Source organism: Magnolia sinica, chromosome 2 (assembly GCF_029962835.1).
Source record: "Magnolia sinica isolate HGM2019 chromosome 2, MsV1, whole genome shotgun sequence".
Classification (NCBI taxonomy): domain Eukaryota; kingdom Viridiplantae; phylum Streptophyta; class Magnoliopsida; order Magnoliales; family Magnoliaceae; genus Magnolia; species Magnolia sinica.
Window position 1 is genome coordinate 7,849,810 of NC_080574.1, and position 18,296 is coordinate 7,868,105.

At 38.7% G+C, this 18,296-nt stretch overlaps 1 protein-coding gene across 2 annotated transcripts; it reads right to left on the bottom strand.

Moving 5' to 3' along the window:
- Window positions 1–1,330: 1,330 nt before the first annotated feature.
- LOC131233595 (ubiquitin carboxyl-terminal hydrolase 4) lies at window positions 1,331–14,793 on the bottom strand. Of its 2 annotated transcripts, XM_058230377.1 has the most exons (6): window positions 14,575–14,791; window positions 7,321–7,437; window positions 4,683–4,781; window positions 4,091–4,279; window positions 3,440–3,621; window positions 1,331–2,236 (listed from the first exon to the last, which is right to left on the bottom strand). In XM_058230377.1, the coding sequence occupies exons 1-6, from the start codon at window positions 14,689–14,691 to the stop codon at window positions 1,837–1,839; spliced, it is 1,104 nt and encodes a 367-aa protein (XP_058086360.1). In that variant the 5' UTR covers window positions 14,692–14,791; the 3' UTR covers window positions 1,331–1,836. The 2 variants fall into 2 exon arrangements, with proteins under 2 accessions (XP_058086360.1, XP_058086367.1); XM_058230384.1 differs by lacking the exon at window positions 7,321–7,437 and having other exon boundaries at window positions 14,575–14,793.
- Between the last annotated feature and the right edge of the window lie 3,503 nt (window positions 14,794–18,296).

Below are 18,296 nucleotides of genomic sequence, written 5' to 3' on the forward strand. Positions count from 1 at the left end.
AATTCGAAGCTAAGTTCGAGCCGAGTCAAGCTGATTTTTTAAGCTCGAAAATGAGTTCGAGCCGAGTTCGAGCAGGTCCCAGCTCGACTCGACTTGGATCGAATCTGGCTTGAATCAAACTTGAATTGAACCAGTTCAGTGACTTGGTTACTTTGGCATTGATGTTGCTCACCAAGTGTTTGATGAAACGACTCAACGAAGTGTGGCTAGTGGCAAGGAAGGTATGTACATGAAACAAATACCTTTTTTTCTTGGTTTTTATGTTGCTTAGGTGTTTGATAAAATACCTGTAAAACTCATTACTTCTGTTTCACATACAGAGAGATTTTGAAGGTGCAGTCTAGATGTTTGTGGAAATGCTGTAATGGTGAACTTGGCTCAAACTCGACTCGAACTGGCTCGAGCTGCTGATCGAACCGAGTTGAGCTGGCCAGAAAGGCTCAAGGACCGAGCCGAGCCAAGTTCAAGCTGAGGTCAGCTAGTGGCTGAGCCGAGTCGAGCTAAGGCTAGCTCAACTCGGTTTGACTCGATGTACACCCTTAATTATGAGTTGTCTGACTGAATGACTACATGACATTTAAAGCATATGTAATGATAATTTCATCAAATATTATTTCTCTTAGATGTTTTAGATCAAATCTAAGTGAGCCCACCACAAGATCATGTCTATTATACTAAATCATTTGCGTTTTCCATATCTTATATTGTGTTATAATCATGCAAGTGAAAAATACATTATAGACATTAGTGTGAAAGTGGGCCCCACATGAAATTAACTATATATTTTAAAATCTTATTCATCATATTCTTAAATACTTCGAAATTAGTCTCAATTGACAGCTAATTGAAAGGAAATTTCAAAAAAAATAAATTAATTAATATTTTGTTAAATTTTAATTAAAAACAATTTTTATTTTTCAAAATTTGACAAGGACTTGACAAATTAGTAGATCGGTCCTCAAACATGCTTAATTTCATGTTGGGAGTGCAACAGTGCAAGTAATTTAGAAGAAATTGAAATTTTTTTCAAAATTTCTCAAAATCAGACCACCTACACTCAAATTTCAAAATTAAAGTGCATGCTATAATCATTTCATGAAATACTCCTCAATACTTCAAAATTAGTCTCAATTGACGGCTAGTTGAAGGAAGATTTCCAAAAAATAAGAGAGAACATGAAAAAATAATGGATACCAAAATCAAAGCTTCAACTCCATGATTTTTCATGCAAAACATTAAGAACCAATAGATTTGTAACCATTTGACACCGATTTAACATAATTAATATATATATTGAAAATTGAAAATGCCAAATCGAAAATGTGGGATATATCGGCACTATCTGTGCGTTTCGGATTGCGCGGGTGGGATACAAGATATATATTATGGGATATATCGGCTGATATCATCAATATTTAAAACATTGGGTTTTAGGCAATACATTGATCCAAATGAAATGTTCAGATGTCGTATCTACCCCAAGATTGATGAAGTGTTTAGCATGGGAACCCCTCTCTACCAATAAATGCTTGAAGATATCACAAGAAACCAGGTAGAGGAGGGCAGTTGTTGGGTGCAATTGCATTTCTATTAGATATTTTCAGAGTGAAGAATACGAAGCTTTCTTACCACCATTTACACTTTCTTTTTTAATTGTGGAGCAACGCAAGGGCTATTCTTTTTCTCCACTATCCACTGTATGTACATGGCAGCCACCTCATGATCTTTCGCATCTCAATCTCAGACACTAATTACTGAGACCTCTTCCCACACCACATTTTTTTTAAAGATTTGGGGGGGGGGAGTGATACCCACCAACCTGAAAACCAACCCCCCTCAGCTCCTGCTCACAAGGCTCTCATAGAACAAGATGTACCCATGGTCTGTGTTGCTCGAGTATTCCTGTGTGGACCCAAAAAATGTCTGCACAGCGGACTCATCGATCATCTCCACATTCTCGTCATCAAAGAACAACCAATGGTTGTGGCTCTTCACAAGGCTGACGTAGTGGCCATGGTTGGGTCCGCTGCCCACATGGACGACCACTGCAAACAGGGAGTATTCGTTGTCCTCGTCATCCATGGTGTTGCTCAGCTTCAGCTCCAGGGGGAATACCACCCGGTAGGAGAGCTTCTTGTACCGGCTGAGCTGCTCTATGTATTTGAAGCGCTTGAGATGGATGACTAGGATATGGGGTGGCTTCTTTATCTTCATCCTTTTCTGGGCTTCCTGCAAACTGCATTGGAGAAATTAGACCCCAAATTGTAAATATTCCTTGTCATTATTAGTAAAAGAAAAGAAAAAAGAAAAAAGAAAAAAAGATGCTGCTAGTCAAATACATTGGAAAATCAAGGACATGCAAAATGCAGGTGTTGCACAATGGATTGAAATTTTGAACAAATTCAAGCTCCACAATTGCAACTCAGGGCAGAGTTTAACGCGGCCACAACTCATCCATAGTACACATAGCAATCATGCAAGCCAATCCAGGCCGTCTAAGTTGTAGGTCCCTCTGCAGATTGATCATACCCAGAGATTCATAATGATTGCGGGTCCTAAATTAAATTATTGTTGGGCATCAAATGGGCAGGTAGAAAATGGTAAGGGTCCAAACTCAATGCCTGAAATCGGATAGTTAAGATCATTTAATCAGTGTCATTTCAGTATATGTTCCATCCACAAGAGGGCCCCAAGTTTTGGATGGACTTAATTAAATCATGTATTCCAAGTATCCTACATTTACTATTAGTTTTTTTTTTTTTTTCCTGGAAGATGATAAATTTTATTAGGAGCAAAAGCCAAAGAGAAACTCTTAAAGCAAAATACAACTATGAGGGCTAAACAAAAGACGAGAAAGAGAACTCATGAAGGGACTTTACCCAATGCATCACATCAAACTTAGCCCTTCTAAAGATTTCCACCACAGTCCCAGTCCTATTTTGGAAACAATGACCATTCCTCTCTCCCTACAAAACGCAATTTCATGCCAAAAGGGTAAGCCTCCAAAGCATCCCTCCCTTTTTCCTGGCCCCACTCCCATGCCATGCTAGGAGACTCTGGCATCACCATGAAGTTTGGAAACCTTCAAAGAAGTTCACCCACATCCCTCTAGCAAAAGAGCGGTGGATAAAAAGATGGTCAATCGATTCCGCATTTTGCATACACACTGCACAAATGTTGGAGAGCACCCTCTCCCTCTTTTGAAGATTATCCACAGTGAGCACCTTTCCCACCCACCAACCAAGCGAAGGCCACCTTAGAGGAGGGCAACATAATGCCATAACTAAGCCAGATAAAAATATGGCTCAAGATACACTTGCATTCAGGGGGGTAAAAAGAACTGAACTTTTACAGCTATGTAGAAAATTCAATAGCAACAAGGTCAAAAGTCGAAACTAAGAAAGACAAAGAAGAAGAAAAACAATGAGGTGAAAGAGACCTGCAGCACTTGTCACAGAAGAATTTATCCTCAGCGTTCAAAGTCTCAGTGGAACTGAAGTTTTTGAGACAGCTTGTGATCGAACTGTTCTGTTCAATGTCAAGACTCAAGTCCAAAAATGTTTCATCCCTTGCTGTTACTGTTTCACACCGTAGGCATCTTGTTTCATTGGTTAGTATGCCCTGCATTTAAATAGATAGAGACAGTCAGATTCTAGAAATGGTTATAGAAAATGAATGTTTGGGAAGGAAATGGCTCACAGTTCACTGACATTATTCATTTACTACTGTGAGAAATGAATTCTGCTAAATGTGGCCAAATGTGCCCACCAGGCATGTGTGCGGAACATACAAGCAGTATATCAAGTGCGCCCACCATGTAGGTGACTTTGGCATAGAAATGTGCCAGTCAAGTCATCAAGTGGGCATGTGCATGTTGAATGTAGACTTTGGGCTGAACTATGTCTGTAGTTTTTGGGCCACATCACCTGATGCATGCCCAGATGTCCAACACATTCACGTTGTCATCCATTGGTCCTGTGTAGAGTTGTGCATGGCTGAGTAGAGCAATGCAAAAATTACAGAAAAAACCACCACCCCATGCATGTTGACTACTAATGAGAGCAGCTAGGAATGGGTCAAGTTGATTAACCTGAAAATTTTTGTGGACCCATGTAACCAGTGGTTCCTTTTGTCCACCATTCGCTTGAGCAGTGTGCAGCCCATTTGGAACCTTTTCAGGCGGTGATGAAGTCTCAGGAGAACTTTTAGCAGCATTGTGCTCTTTCTCCAGGATGTCAACGAGCTCGTTAAGCAGGAAAATCAGAAATTCATGAGCATCCTACATAAGAAAACCATGGAAACGGTTCATCTCTGGGATACAATGAGAATATTGCATTGAAGGATCATAGAAGAGTTAGCAAAAACATCGCACATATCAGGTCACACTTGTTGGCATGGAAATAAGGGAAGTAAGAACTTGTATTGCCTTTTATTCCAGTAATCTCACATATAAATTTGAAAATGCAAGTACTTCTTTATATTTCTGGAGCCTTATATCTCTCGGTAGATACATACACACACATCAATGCATATGAATATTTATATATAAAAAAATCTTTTGTGGTTTTGTAATAACAATACTGAGATTCAACTAAGCTCATCGGGGTTTCCCATTGCCAATCTGCCACCATTTCTCTGCATCTGACATCAAATATATATTTGTGTCCCTGCTGTCCACATACCTGGTGCATGTAACTACGGAAAATCTCATTTTGTTTCTTCACTCTCTGCACGAAACGCTTTGGAGCGATAACACCTGTTTTCTTCTTCTGAGAACTTATCTGCAAATAGCAACACCAAATAAGTGATTCAGCAAAAACACACTACTGATAACGTTAATCAGTATCCGCCTTTAGATATATAAGAAATGATATAAGTAGACACCTCTCGCAGAATGAAGAAAACATGGAATCAGACAATCATATTTACATCAGATGCAAAGTAGCATGAAAGATTTGGTCTGGTTTTGTTTCCTTGGAATCAAATGGGTTCTAATAGAATCTGCAGTTAGATTATGGAAGGGTGGAGCAATGGCCCTTTACGTCTGGAGGTAAAGCTCTCTCGAAGATGTTACACGATTCAAAAATGTGGGGAATCTGGAAAGAAAGAATAGAAGTTCTGTTTTTCTTTTTCCTTTTGGGTTCCTCATTGGAGGGGTATTCTGCACAGTTTATTGGTCTGATCTTCAATGAGAATGGAAAGGGACTGTGATGATTGCCGGAGGCACTCAGCTAGGGATTCGGGTATTGGTCCTGGTCAATGGAAACTCGATGTCGACGGTAGTTTGTTGGGCAATCCAGGGGAATTGGCTATGGTGGCGTCATTAGAAAAGAAGACAGCTCCATTGTTCTATCCAGTCGAAATATCAGTATCGTGTTAGGTATCACATTCTTGGGATATGAATACATATCGGTTATCGCATGGGATATATTGGTTGTATCGTGTAATGTATCACTGTTGTTGGAAACATGGGGAAACAATGAGAAACTGGTTGAATTTTTCTATGAAACTTCTGTGATTATTAAAAAAGACATCAATACACAGTTATAAATCAAAACATTACAAAAAACAAGTACACATAATAGGTTTTCTTTGTATGGGATCCTAATCTATGCGTTGTCTAACTAAATTGATGCAAGTATATTCAACGTCTGTTCATATAACTTATAAATGTAAGAAGACGTGTGGAAACACAAGCAACACATTCAAAAGCAAAAGAAGAATCACTAGAATAGGTTACAGACATGTTTGATGTGATGTTTGAATACAAAGATTGCAAATGATTTGCAAGAAATTCAGAAATTTTGATTTATTTTTTTTTATTTTTTCAATTTTTCGCAACTCGGCCCATCTCCAAATCTCGAAATCGAAACTCCCAATCCATGATTTTTCATACAAAACATGAAAAATCATGAATTTGAAACAAATTGACACTAATTTAACATGATTTACAGAAAATAAGAGCATTGAAATTCGAAAATGCTGACTAGATCGAACATGTGGGATATATCGCACTACTTGTGCATTTCATATCGCACTGGTGGGATACAAGATATATCGTGGGATATATCGGCCAATATCGTCGATATTTAAAACAGTGGTTCTATCTTTCTCGGGACCATAGGAGTTGGTAACTCCAATAGAACTGAATTCATGGACCATTAAAGTTGGAATAGAATTATTTTTTGATTGACCCAAAGGCCCACTCATTGTGGAAGGTGACTTTGCATCAGCTATAGGGTGGGCCTCGAGGAAGGCATCACCTCCTTCAGTTTTATTTTTCATTTTTAACAACATTATGGCGTGTCTGTTATTTATGTTTTAGCTTTAGTCATGTTCCAAGAGAAGCAAGTTGCATTGCCAACTCCCTAGTTAAGGAGTGCATAGAACCAAATCTTTGTGTAGGTTACCTGTTCGATTTGTTTTCCTATTTTTCTATGCACTAATCATCATCATCTAAGACTTATCCCAATTAATTAGGGTCAGCCACATGAATCCTATTCTGCCGTTCCACTCTATGAAGGACTATACCTTCAATTAGACCATAGGTCATCAAGTCTTTTCTTACTACCTCCATCCACATCCTTTTGGGCCTTCCCCTTGCCGTTTTAGAGTCTTCAATTTGTACCAACTCATTCCTAACTGGTGTGGTTCATAGTCTCAGTTGCGTATGAACAAACCATCTATCATGGGTGTGGGATTGTCAAGGGAAGAGCTCCATTTTATGCAAGCACATTTGGGTGTCAAGAAGGTTCATTTCTGCCAACATAGCTGGGCCACCGTCATGTATAGGAAAGGCACCGAAGTACCTATGGGATAAAGTCATTTAAAGATTTGTTAGTATGCTATCTAGGTGGAAGAATAGACATTTGTCGTTGGGTGGAAGGTTAATACTAATTAAACCGGTAATGTCCAATTTATTAGATTATTATCTAATGCCCCATTCAATTCCACCTCAGTTAAGTTATAAGAAAAGCTCCAACTTTGGTCAGCATCCAACCAATTAACTAATATATTTACACTGGACACTCCGCAGCCATCATGCTTAAAGAACCAATCCACCAAGTGGTGGAGTGGACACTCCCCGGCCATAGTATTCATTTTTTACAACAACAACAACAAAAAGAAGAAGAAGAAGAAGAAGAAGAAGAAGAAGAGGAAAAGAAAAAAAGAGCCTGAGCATAGACCACGCCATTGACTTCTGAAATATAAACCAACAAACAATTGTCAAGTGCCGTCAATTTAAGAGTAACTTGGAAAAAGTACAGGAACACAAATCCCAGCAATAATGCAGCTAACATTTCCCAATAGAACTCTTACCTGGGTGAATAGATCTGCCAAGCATGTCAAAAGATTCTCTTCTGCATCTCCCGGATTCTTGTTATTTGCATAATATTCCAGTAATTGTTCATGGAAAGGAACACAGAAGTAAAGGGCCTACGGACAAATAACAATGTGCAGAGTTATGCTTAAGCCAAATAAAATTTGGAATGCTACATGCAGAATTATCTCATACCACCAACAATTCCGTGATATGTGAGAGCCAGCACATGAAGGTTCACCATTAGGTACCGTACTATTACATGACAAAATGCGGTTCAAATTCCCCAATCTTTAATTAAAACAAACTATATGACATAAGACTTATCAATTTGCACATTCAAAACCCCATTCTTTAATTTAAACAAATCATATGACATAATTGGTGATTTAAAATTTTTCTATGTAAACTGCATTAATTTGCACATTCAAAACCCCAATATTTATTTTAAACAACGTATACGACATAATTGGTGACTTGATGTTTTTTAATGTAAATTGCATCAAGCAGCACATTCAAGACAACCACACACCTCATAATATTTCCTCTGCAGGTGCTACGTGCTATATCTTGTAATGAGAAACTCGGATCAGGGCAAGTGCTCCCTACCTTCCTCCAAATTTGAGTTATGGTCTGCTCTTGATTTTGATTTTTATTTTTTAAGAGGTAATGGTAAATTTTATTAGATTAAGGGCGAAGATGAGAAATCTACACTTGTATATCTACAAAGGAATCAAAATTATCAAAAGAAACATCTACAAATGACTTGAGTGTCAAAGCCCATAAAGCCACATCCGACTTGGCCTTCTTGAAGGCCTCAATGGGAATGTGTTACTTTTTTTTTTAATGATGACAGGATGTCCCTGCCCCTTTAAGGCGAGACTATTCCATGCGGATGCGTGCAATCACCCACCAACCACATACATCAGGTAATCCATGGGGAGGGGACTCGAACAGTTGTGTTACTGATTGACAAGAATCTATTTTTATGCCCAAACAGAGGCACGCCAAGAGCGGGGAATTCTCCTTTTGGGCCCTTCTCCTCCCCCAGGCCACACCAAAAGAAAAGACCAAATTGACTCTCAATCACAATGAACAAGACAGAGGCTCCCCCAAACTGCCATAGGAAAAGGAGCAATGCATGAATAAATAAAGACTTGGCATCCCAAAGGCATAAAGGCAAACCGTATGTGACCAACATTTGCCTGTTCCAAAGGTTGTTGATTGTAAGCACTCCCCCCTTGTCCACGAGGCTTAATTTGAGGACCAAGGTACAACCAAATAAATTTTGCCGGCTCGCAAGATTCCAACAAACAGGGAGAAAAATTGCCAAATAGGATTATCTGACCGAGAATATGCCTGATCTTTCCAATCTCCAAACCCAACCATCCCTCCTAAACACGGATGGGGAGCAATGTTACAGATGGTTCAATGACCCACCATCTCCTCCAACTCCACATCACCAAGGTTACCGTAGAATTGAGGGGGGACCACTTGCCCACCAAGCGAATCAAAGCCATGGTGTTCCGCAACGGCTGTTATGGAGTCGTAAAGGTTGTTATGTAAAGGCAAAAGGTGGCAACCATTACACGTTACAAGGCCGTAGCGGCTGTAGTGGTTGTTACGGAAAAAGTGACCTGTAACATCTGTTACAACCATCGTAACGGCCCATTACGTCCCCCATAAAGGCCGTAACGGCTCCATAACAGTCCATTATGAGGTCGATATAGGTTTTTCGGGCCTTTTTCAATAAAAGAAAAAATGGACCATAACAGCCATTACGGTCGTATCATAAAGATAATGGCGGTAGCCGTTACAGCCACCATTACTGTTACGGAATACCTTGATCAAAGCAACAAGATTCTCCTTGTCAAATGCAACTGAGGCAAGCATGAGGAAGATCAAGCGAAGAGGCCTATCAACGCATGAAACATTCTACCATAAGTTAATGTGGGTTCCACCACCCACCACATGAGACTTCCTTCTTGAACAAATTCACAGTTCTCAATATGGCCTTCTAGATGCTCGACAGTCTATAGATAGAAGAGATTTTAGTGAACCAAGCTCCCTCATCTACCCCATACTTGCATGTGATAACCTGCTTGCATAAGCTGTTTTCTTCCACTCCAAACCTCCACAACAACTTCCAGACAAGGCTACATGCATAGATTTCAAATTCCTAATATAAGTTGCACCTTCACATATTGGCCTGCATACATCACATCAATTCATCATATGGAACATATGCTTCTCTTCTCTTCTATTCCTTTCAAAAGTATGTCTCTTCAAAGTCTTTACAATCAGCTAAGAACAAAAGTCAGACATTGGAATAACGACATGAAATATAGCGGCATATTGGACATGACTGGCTTGGTGAGAGTGATTCTTTCTTTCTTTTTTTTCTTTTTTTTCTTTTTTTTTTTCTTTTTTTTTTAAGAGGACATGAGCCCACATTGAACTCAACACTAAAGCTTTCTTTTGATTAACTCTACAAAACATGCCTTCCAACACCAAAGCATTCTTTTGATTATCCCCATAACTTTATCCCACAAGTGCTTTGCTAGTTTGCTAACACTAATAGAAAACCCAAAGAAGAAGGAAGGTTAGCTACCTTACAACCAACTACCCAGCAAATCTCTCCACCTTTAAGGCCTAAAACCACATCAAAACAACAAACAACTTTCCTTAAATCATCCACCTGAGTATCCGCATCACAAAATAGCTTGGGCATGGTTGCCTTGATGAGAGTGATTCTTTTTTTTTTTCTTTTTCTTTTTCTTTTCTTCTTTTCTTTTATTTAATTTATTTTTATTACATGGCCACCTTGATGAGAGTGATTCTACAACACAATGAACGCTACTTGCCCTTCCAACTCAAGAGCTTTTTTAATTATTAACTCTATAATGCCTTCCAACACCAAAGTTTTCTTTTTATTATCTCTATAACCTTATCCCACAAGTGCTTTGCTAGTTTGCCGATGCATAACAGAAAACCCAAAGAAGAAAAAGGAAGGCTAGCTGCCTTACAACCAAATTCCCAACAAATCTTTCCACCTCCCCAAGGTTTGGCCTAACCCTCCAGATCTATCTCTTGGTTATTACTTTTAAGGCCTAAAACCACATCAAAACAACAAACAACTTTCTTTAAGTCATCCACCGAAGTCTCCTTGGCATCACAAAATAGCAATGCATCCTATGCAAAGTGAAGTGGGAAATGTGGAAGCTAGCATTTTCCACCTTAAAACCATGAATCAAAAAAATAAATAAATAAATAAATAATAATAATAATAATAATTCTTTAAAAAAAAAGAAAAAAAGAAAAAAGAACTCATTGTTCCCACTTTCTCCAACATCTTGCTAAGAGCCTCAGCAATGACAATGAAGAGGAAAAAAGACAACGGGTCACCCTAATGCAAGCCTCTCGAGCCCCTAAGAAGCCTTTACTTGAACTGTTCACCAAAATTGAGTACCAACTTGAGCTAACACATTCACAAATCCATTTTCTCCAAATAACACCACATCCCAATCTTCCCAACATTTTTTTTAAAGATCCAATCTTCCCAACATATAGTCAAGAAACTTCCAGTAACATGATTGAGGGCCTTCTCCATATCGAGCTTGCAAATTACACCCTTTTTTCCAACCCTATACCTTGAGTCAACACATTTTTGTGCTATTGAAGCACCCCATCCAGAATTTGTTTGTCATGGACAAAAACCCCTTGCACTTTAGATGTAACATTTCCAAGAACCTTACAGAACCTATAAGTACGAACTTTTGCCCAAAATTTGCATGGTCTCCCGATCAAGCTAATATAGGTTTCAAATCCTCTAAACACTCCACCTCTTCTTTTTAGGAATGAGGACAATAAAAGAAAAAGAAGCATCAACCTCTTTCTAAAGAAAGCCCCTACTGAAGAACTCTGAAATAAATGCCAAAAGATCATCTTTCACTAGCAAAAAATTTAAATGAAAGCTACAGGGAAGCTATCTGGCCCAGGGATCCTTACTCAATTATGACAGAATTGCCTTCACTTCATCTAGCTCAACTGGCTTCTCCGAATTAGTTGCATCCACAACCGACAGCCTATTTAACTCCAAATTATCAAGGCTAGGCCGAATCCAAACCCCCTCCTTGAGAAGACCCCCATAGAAATTGATAGTCACTGTAGAACACGTCAACACGTCATCATGGACTCTCTCCCCATTCACCATTCCACCTCTTCTTTTTAGGGAGGAGGACAATAAAAGAAAAAGAAGCCTCGACCTCTTTCTAAAGAAAGCCCCTATTGAAGAACTCAGAAATAAATGCTAAAAGATCATCTTTCACTTCCACAAAATTTAAATGAAAGCAACGGGGAAACTATTCGGTACAAGGGTCCTTACCCAATTATGAGAGAATTGCCTTCACTTCATGTAGCTCAACTGGCTTCTCCGGATTATTTGCATCTGCAACCAATAGCCTATCTAACTCCAAATTATCAAGGCTAGGCCGAATCCAAAACAACACCACAACACCACCCCCACCCCCCCCCCCCTAAAAAAAATAAAAAATTTGACAATCGCTGCAGAACACGCCAACACCTCATCATGGACTCTCCCCCCATTCACCATAAGGATATGAATGAGATTGCACTTTTCTCTTCTGCCAGCAATCCAATGAAAGAACTTTGTACTCTTATCCCTCTCTCTAGCCATGTAGCTCTAGAATGTTGTCAAGACTTAATCTCTTCTTAGTTGAACTTGTTTCATGTTCTAATTTTAATCTTGACAGCAAATTCTTCTCTCTTCATATAGAGGCTCAGATTCCTCCCTTAACAAAAGCGCCTGAATTTCTTTTAAGGATTCTATCTTTCACCTCCTCACCTCAACGAAGTGATCTTTCTTCCATGGCTTTTATCTTCCCTTGCAGGAGTTTTTGTTTCGCTAGGAGCTTGCAGTCCGCCAATTTTCTACCTCAAAAGACCACAACCATTGGTTAACTTTCAAGGGGAATCCCTCTTCCTCATGCCACATAAGTTCAAACTGAAATGGAATCGAGCCCCAATCCTCATTGGATTCCAAGATGATGGGACAATTATCCAACACTGGTCTAGGAAGACCATGCTGCCCTGTCAATGGCAATGACTCCAACCAATCCATCAAGACCGACAGTCTATTGAGCTTCGACATGGCTAAACAATCTTGACTGTTAGACCAGGCGAACTTCACACCACTCATACGGAGATCAACCAATTAAATTCTGTCTATCATGCTCAAGAAGTCTCTCATGCTCCTAGAAATGCAACCGCCATATATTTTTCATAAGAAAATCTGATCACGTTAAAACTGCCTCCCACACACCATGGCTCTTGCCACCTATTTCTCACCGAGTCCGACTTCAACCAAAATGCTTCATGCTGATTAGTGCCTGCAAATCAAGCTCTTTTCTAGCTTTGATTGAAATGCTTCATCACCTACACCTTATGATGCCTGCAAATCTATTGATTTACGCTCTTTTATAGGGGGGCTAAACCCTCTAGCATTCGAAGATAGGATCTTCATGAGGAACAAACAACACTGCCTTTGCCGTTTTTATCCCATCTAAATAGTCCTCCTCTCTTATCATAGTTAACTGACAATGCTAGCCTGGAAAGTTGTTGTTTTCCTTCAGAGATTTTGGTGTGCCTATGCTAGTTTCTGCACTTTCCTTTTCTTTACCAGCTGGAAAGGAGCCACAAAATCTTCTTCATGGTCTCTGAAGAACAGCCCTGAACTATTAAAGGAGAAGGAATTGACGAGGAAGGAGAAACATAGTTGCTCCTACATGGTCAAGTTAAGAAAATGAGAAGGCCTATAGTTTGGTTCCATGTGGAAGAGCAGAGACAAATAACACTGGTGCTGAGCCTATCACACCGGCGCTCCCCAGAATAAATTTGTAAGTCTTTTCAAACACTGCCACATTCTGCTATTTATTAATTAATTTATTTTTTCTTTTGAAACTGACGGATAATTTATTGAAAAGTGGAAAGACTTTAAAAATGAAAGCACAAAGGCAACAACCCAGGGAGTGGATGGTGAGAGTTCATCTGTCTCAAGAAGGCATGGATTCTGCTCCCCAATTCCCTTTGAAAAGATCTGAAGGACAACTAGCAAAGGCTCAAAGGGATGACGCCCAAGCTGCCACCTTAATCTTGGCCTTTAGAAAAACCTCTCCTTGTGAACCTGCTTTATTGTGAAACGCTACGGCATTGCATTTGGACCAAATCATCCAAAGATCAGCAAGCAACGTTACTTTCTATAGAATCTTCGTTTTTGGACCTGTACAGCCTTCGTGACATGCATCAAACAGATAAGGGTCACCATCTCCTTTTTTTTCTTTCTTTCTTCTTTATTTTAATTTTAATTTTAATTTTAATTTTTCTTTGTTTTTTGTTTTTTTTGGAAAACCATGGCAACTGATTTCGTTGCCCAGCATGTATGGTTGACTTCAAATGGCAGGCAACAAGAACAAAAGATCGTATCTGAAATAAGCCATAAGCTGGCAAAGGAGACTGTCAATATTTGAACTGTAAAAGGAATTGAACTTCATTCAACAAGGGATGTGCGTGCCAACCATCTCCAATGTTCTAATTGTTGTTGATCTCAATTCAAAGTTGAAAATATCATCCACTAATATTGCCATAAATGATATAACCAACAGAGTGTAAAATTCAACCGCACACCTGACACAAACCTCCCCTCTATATAATGCCATCTTCAAATATCTCATGCAGCAGCTATTGAACTCCAAACACATAAAACATAAGACCGCCGAGCAAGACATTCATGTCTGAACATATCATATGCTTTGGACCTAATTCAAGGGCATAAGACCAAAGTCTACAAAAATCAATCTCACCCGTCTACAAAACTTTCCAACAATTTATATAATTTGATACAAATCTCACATCAAATTCTCCCGATTAAGCACCGATCCTTCCCGAAATTGAAATCTTAGCCTATGAGCCAGCAACGGAAGCAAAATCAAATTTGATTATTTAGAAATACGAACCAAAAATCAGATTCCTAATATTACACGAACATTCGGACATCCATCGCTCCAAACTATTATAGAATAAATTGCTTGATGCTCGAAAAATCGGTCAATTAAGATGAACTGACGATAGGAAATGAATCGAATGCTTTGAAACAATCAGATTAAAGAAAATGGCAGAGACAGAGAGAGAAAATAAAAGCGAGAGAGAAGACGGAGGGATTGGAATCGGAAGGAGACCTGCAAGACGCTGTTGCAATAACAGGTGTTGCCGAAGTTCTCGAGGCCGAAATATCTCTCGCCTTCGGGGAATTGCTCGCCAAGAGCCTTCTCCAGTTTCGAACCAGCGGCTCCCATGGCTATTCACCGTCTCTCTCTCTCTCTCTCTCTCTCAAGCAGCCGAGGCAGGAAAATCCACATACACGAAGAGGTTTTTCTTTTTCTTTTTCTTTTTTAATTCGTTGCCCGTTTCTCATCTCTGGTGGCCCTGTACGTCACCGCTTGCATACCTCGCGCATGGTGAAACGACTTTTCGTGGATGAAATCCACGCCGTCCATCAAGTGCATCACCCCTTTCTACCCTATCTAATTTGGGACCCGCTTTGGCTAGTGACCCAGCAGTCCAGCACTAACCAGCCAGCTGATGTCCAAGCTCTCTGGATCTCACCGTGATGTACGTGTTTTATCCAACGTCCATCCATTTTGGCAGCTTATTTTAGAGGGCGAGCCCAAAATGGAGGCAGATCCAAACCTTAGGTGAGCCTTTCCATTGGACCGCATGTTACCGCTTTCTTAAGATTTCTCATTTCCAGTGGCAACGTGCATTTATGTAACCGGAGTCGCTTGGCTGCCTCACTTAGATACCTACCCGGGTCACATTCTCTAAAGTGGGGAAACAACTTTTTCTGCATGAAATCCATGCCGTCCATCAGGTGCATAATCCCTTTCTACCCTTTATCCCAAAGTTCAGGAGTGGTGTACAATTCATGTGGCCCACCCCAACAATATTGTAACTAAGAGTCTTTGAATTCATAATTTTGTCACTGGTACCATATTTTTTAGCATTCCTAGAATAACCAAGACGTGTCATTACACGAGAACTATATAGCACATAAGATTTGTGGAGATATTTTGAGCGCAAGGATATTTTGAGTACTGTTGCAGAAATAATAGCCAGCGTTGGTTGAATAACACAAGTTAACATATTTGAAAGAGATATGGTGCTGAAAGGGTTATTAAGCCAGGTATTAAAGAAAAGTCTGGAAGGATAAAGTAATGCTGAAGCAATTGTTATACTCACCTAATGGGGAGAAAAGCATCTAAATGATTATCTTAATGAAACTTATAAATAGCAAATGAATTTAACAAAACAAAGGGTCTCATACTAACCTAGTCAAATCTATTAATTATCCTTTTTGTTCCTTAGCATAATTGATTTTTTTATATTACTTAGTTTAATTAGTAGCTTAATCCTACATTAAGAGTAGACATAATCTTTAACAGTAATCCAAATCTACACTTATAGATTAGATGATTTTCATTGAAATATAAGCAATTCTTCTTTCAAAAATGTGTTATCCAATTACTCCCTGCAATCAATTGTAAGTATTCCCTTTTTTGTCAGTTTTTTTTTTAATCTGAAAGTCATTTCGTATGTAAGGCAGGGTATAACCCATTTTCAAAGGACAAACCCTATCATTTGATAATCGCTTTATCATTTTAAACAATATATCGGAAGCGGCTAAATAGACAACCCATTTTCTCATATCTCAGTCATATATGATCAATTTCGACGTATTTGCTTATCTCAACGCTTGGGGTCAAAGTTATTTGGTTGGAATCGAGTTGCACAATCAATTCAAGCACGCCCACGCACATCACACATGACCGAATTTTAAAATTGAGAGGTAGCATTATCATTTTTGGATAATTCTTCTATCTTGATGAGGAATATGAGGAGTAGCCAATGAACACGGATTGGATGGCACAAAAACACTACAGTTGTGGGCCGTGCATAAAATTAATGATGGGCATTCCATCTTAATTTTTCCAAGAGTGTAGTCTACCTAAGTTCTAGATGGTCATGAAATTTGGGTTTGGTTGTGAAAACGAGCAACCTACCTAATGAACATGAGTTGAATTTCATGAAAGTTACACTCACGTGGCTCTTTGTGTGCTGAGATACCTGCTACCAGGTAAGCTGGTGCGTGGTGAATGATATATTTCGATTTTAAGCTCATGCCCTAAAATTGCAAAATAAAGGTACCGCATGGATAAAACACATACACCACAATGGACCCCTAGAGAGTCCCATCACCAGGGATATCATGACTTGACTCCATGGGGCCCACCATGATGTATGTGCTTTATTCACACAATCCATCTGGTTTATCAACTCATTTTAAGGAATGAACCTAAAATTGACGCATATTCAAAGCTCCAGTAGACCCACCCTAAAGAGAATTGTTGGAACAATGATGTCCGCCTAGTGAAACTTTTTAAGGGCCAACGTGACTGTGTTGTTTATTTGCCATCCAACATGTTCATAAGGCCACAAAAGACCTAAATTAAAGCAAAATACACATCTCGACCTGATATAAACTTTTGTGGCTAATCATTTGGTTTCCTCAAATTCCTATTGTAGGCTACTTAAACTTTGGATGTACTTCATTTTTGGGGTCATGCTTTAAAATTAGGTAGAAAAACAGGGTGTATAAAAAACACACATGTGAGAATGCATTTCTAGCAGAATTGAATATGTGGCTCAATTCAAATCGAACAACTATGACTCATAGCGTCAAGATAGGCAAGTACATAGTATATGATCAAAATCGAATGAGATCGGTAGCTTATTCAATCACTCCAACCACTCGCACGGTGTGTTAAAAGGATTAGGTGATATTCAAATAATAGGGTTTATCTTTTAATTATGAGTTAAACTTTTGTCTTCTATATGAAAAGGACTTTTCAATACATATAAAAAAAAAACATGAAATGAGACATTAGAGTTGGTCGCAATGAATAATGGCAAACACACTTTCTTACATGCTCATACTGAATCTATTGTATGAGTGTAAATCTAAGTTACGGCTAAAGTTAATAGTTATTTGATTACTGCTAATGATTATACTAAGGGATGTAAACAATAAGCAAAAAGAAAAAGATTACACTAAGAAATGTAATTGACTAGCAGAAAAATATAGTGATTACACTAAATAATGTAAATGATAAGTAATTGGAAGTTAGTTGAAAGAAAAATTAAGTTTGATTGAGTTAGTATGAGATATTTTCTCTTACTGAATTCATTTGCTATTTATAGCATTAACCCAGCCATCTAGATGATTCCTACATCATGACGGTTATTATAATAATTCAACACAACTTTTGCCTTTTAGATGCTTCATACATTTTGACAGTTATTTTAACTATTTAAGCACTACATGGCCTTCTGAAAAATTTCTTTTAAGCTTGCCATATGCCTTAATAATTGTTTGAAGCCTTCTTGTTGACTTGACTGCATTTCACTTAGTCGAACTCATAGATAATTATCAACCGTTTTATTGACTTCCTAAATTACTATCAGTTGCTTGGTTTGCCTCCACTTGATTTGTATTTGGATTCATTTCAACTGCTTTCTACCTAGTTATATTGTCGGTTGTGATTTCGTAAAAGTTACTCTAAATATCTTTGATGATTTTTAAATGTTATATATATTTCCCATACCATAACGCATGTTATTTCCATTTAGATTTTCCAAGAATGATCATTAGTATGGTAGGACAAAAGCTTGATGTAATGTACAAATGTGGCCCAATTGATGGTGTTTGGATTAAGGATTGACGAGGTAACAAGTTAGTGGGTGTTATCCTTACCATAGGGCCGCATTGATGATATTTTGCATGTAGACTACGTCCATTTATTTTAGTAGCCTATTTTAGGATGCCGTCCCAAACATTAGGTGT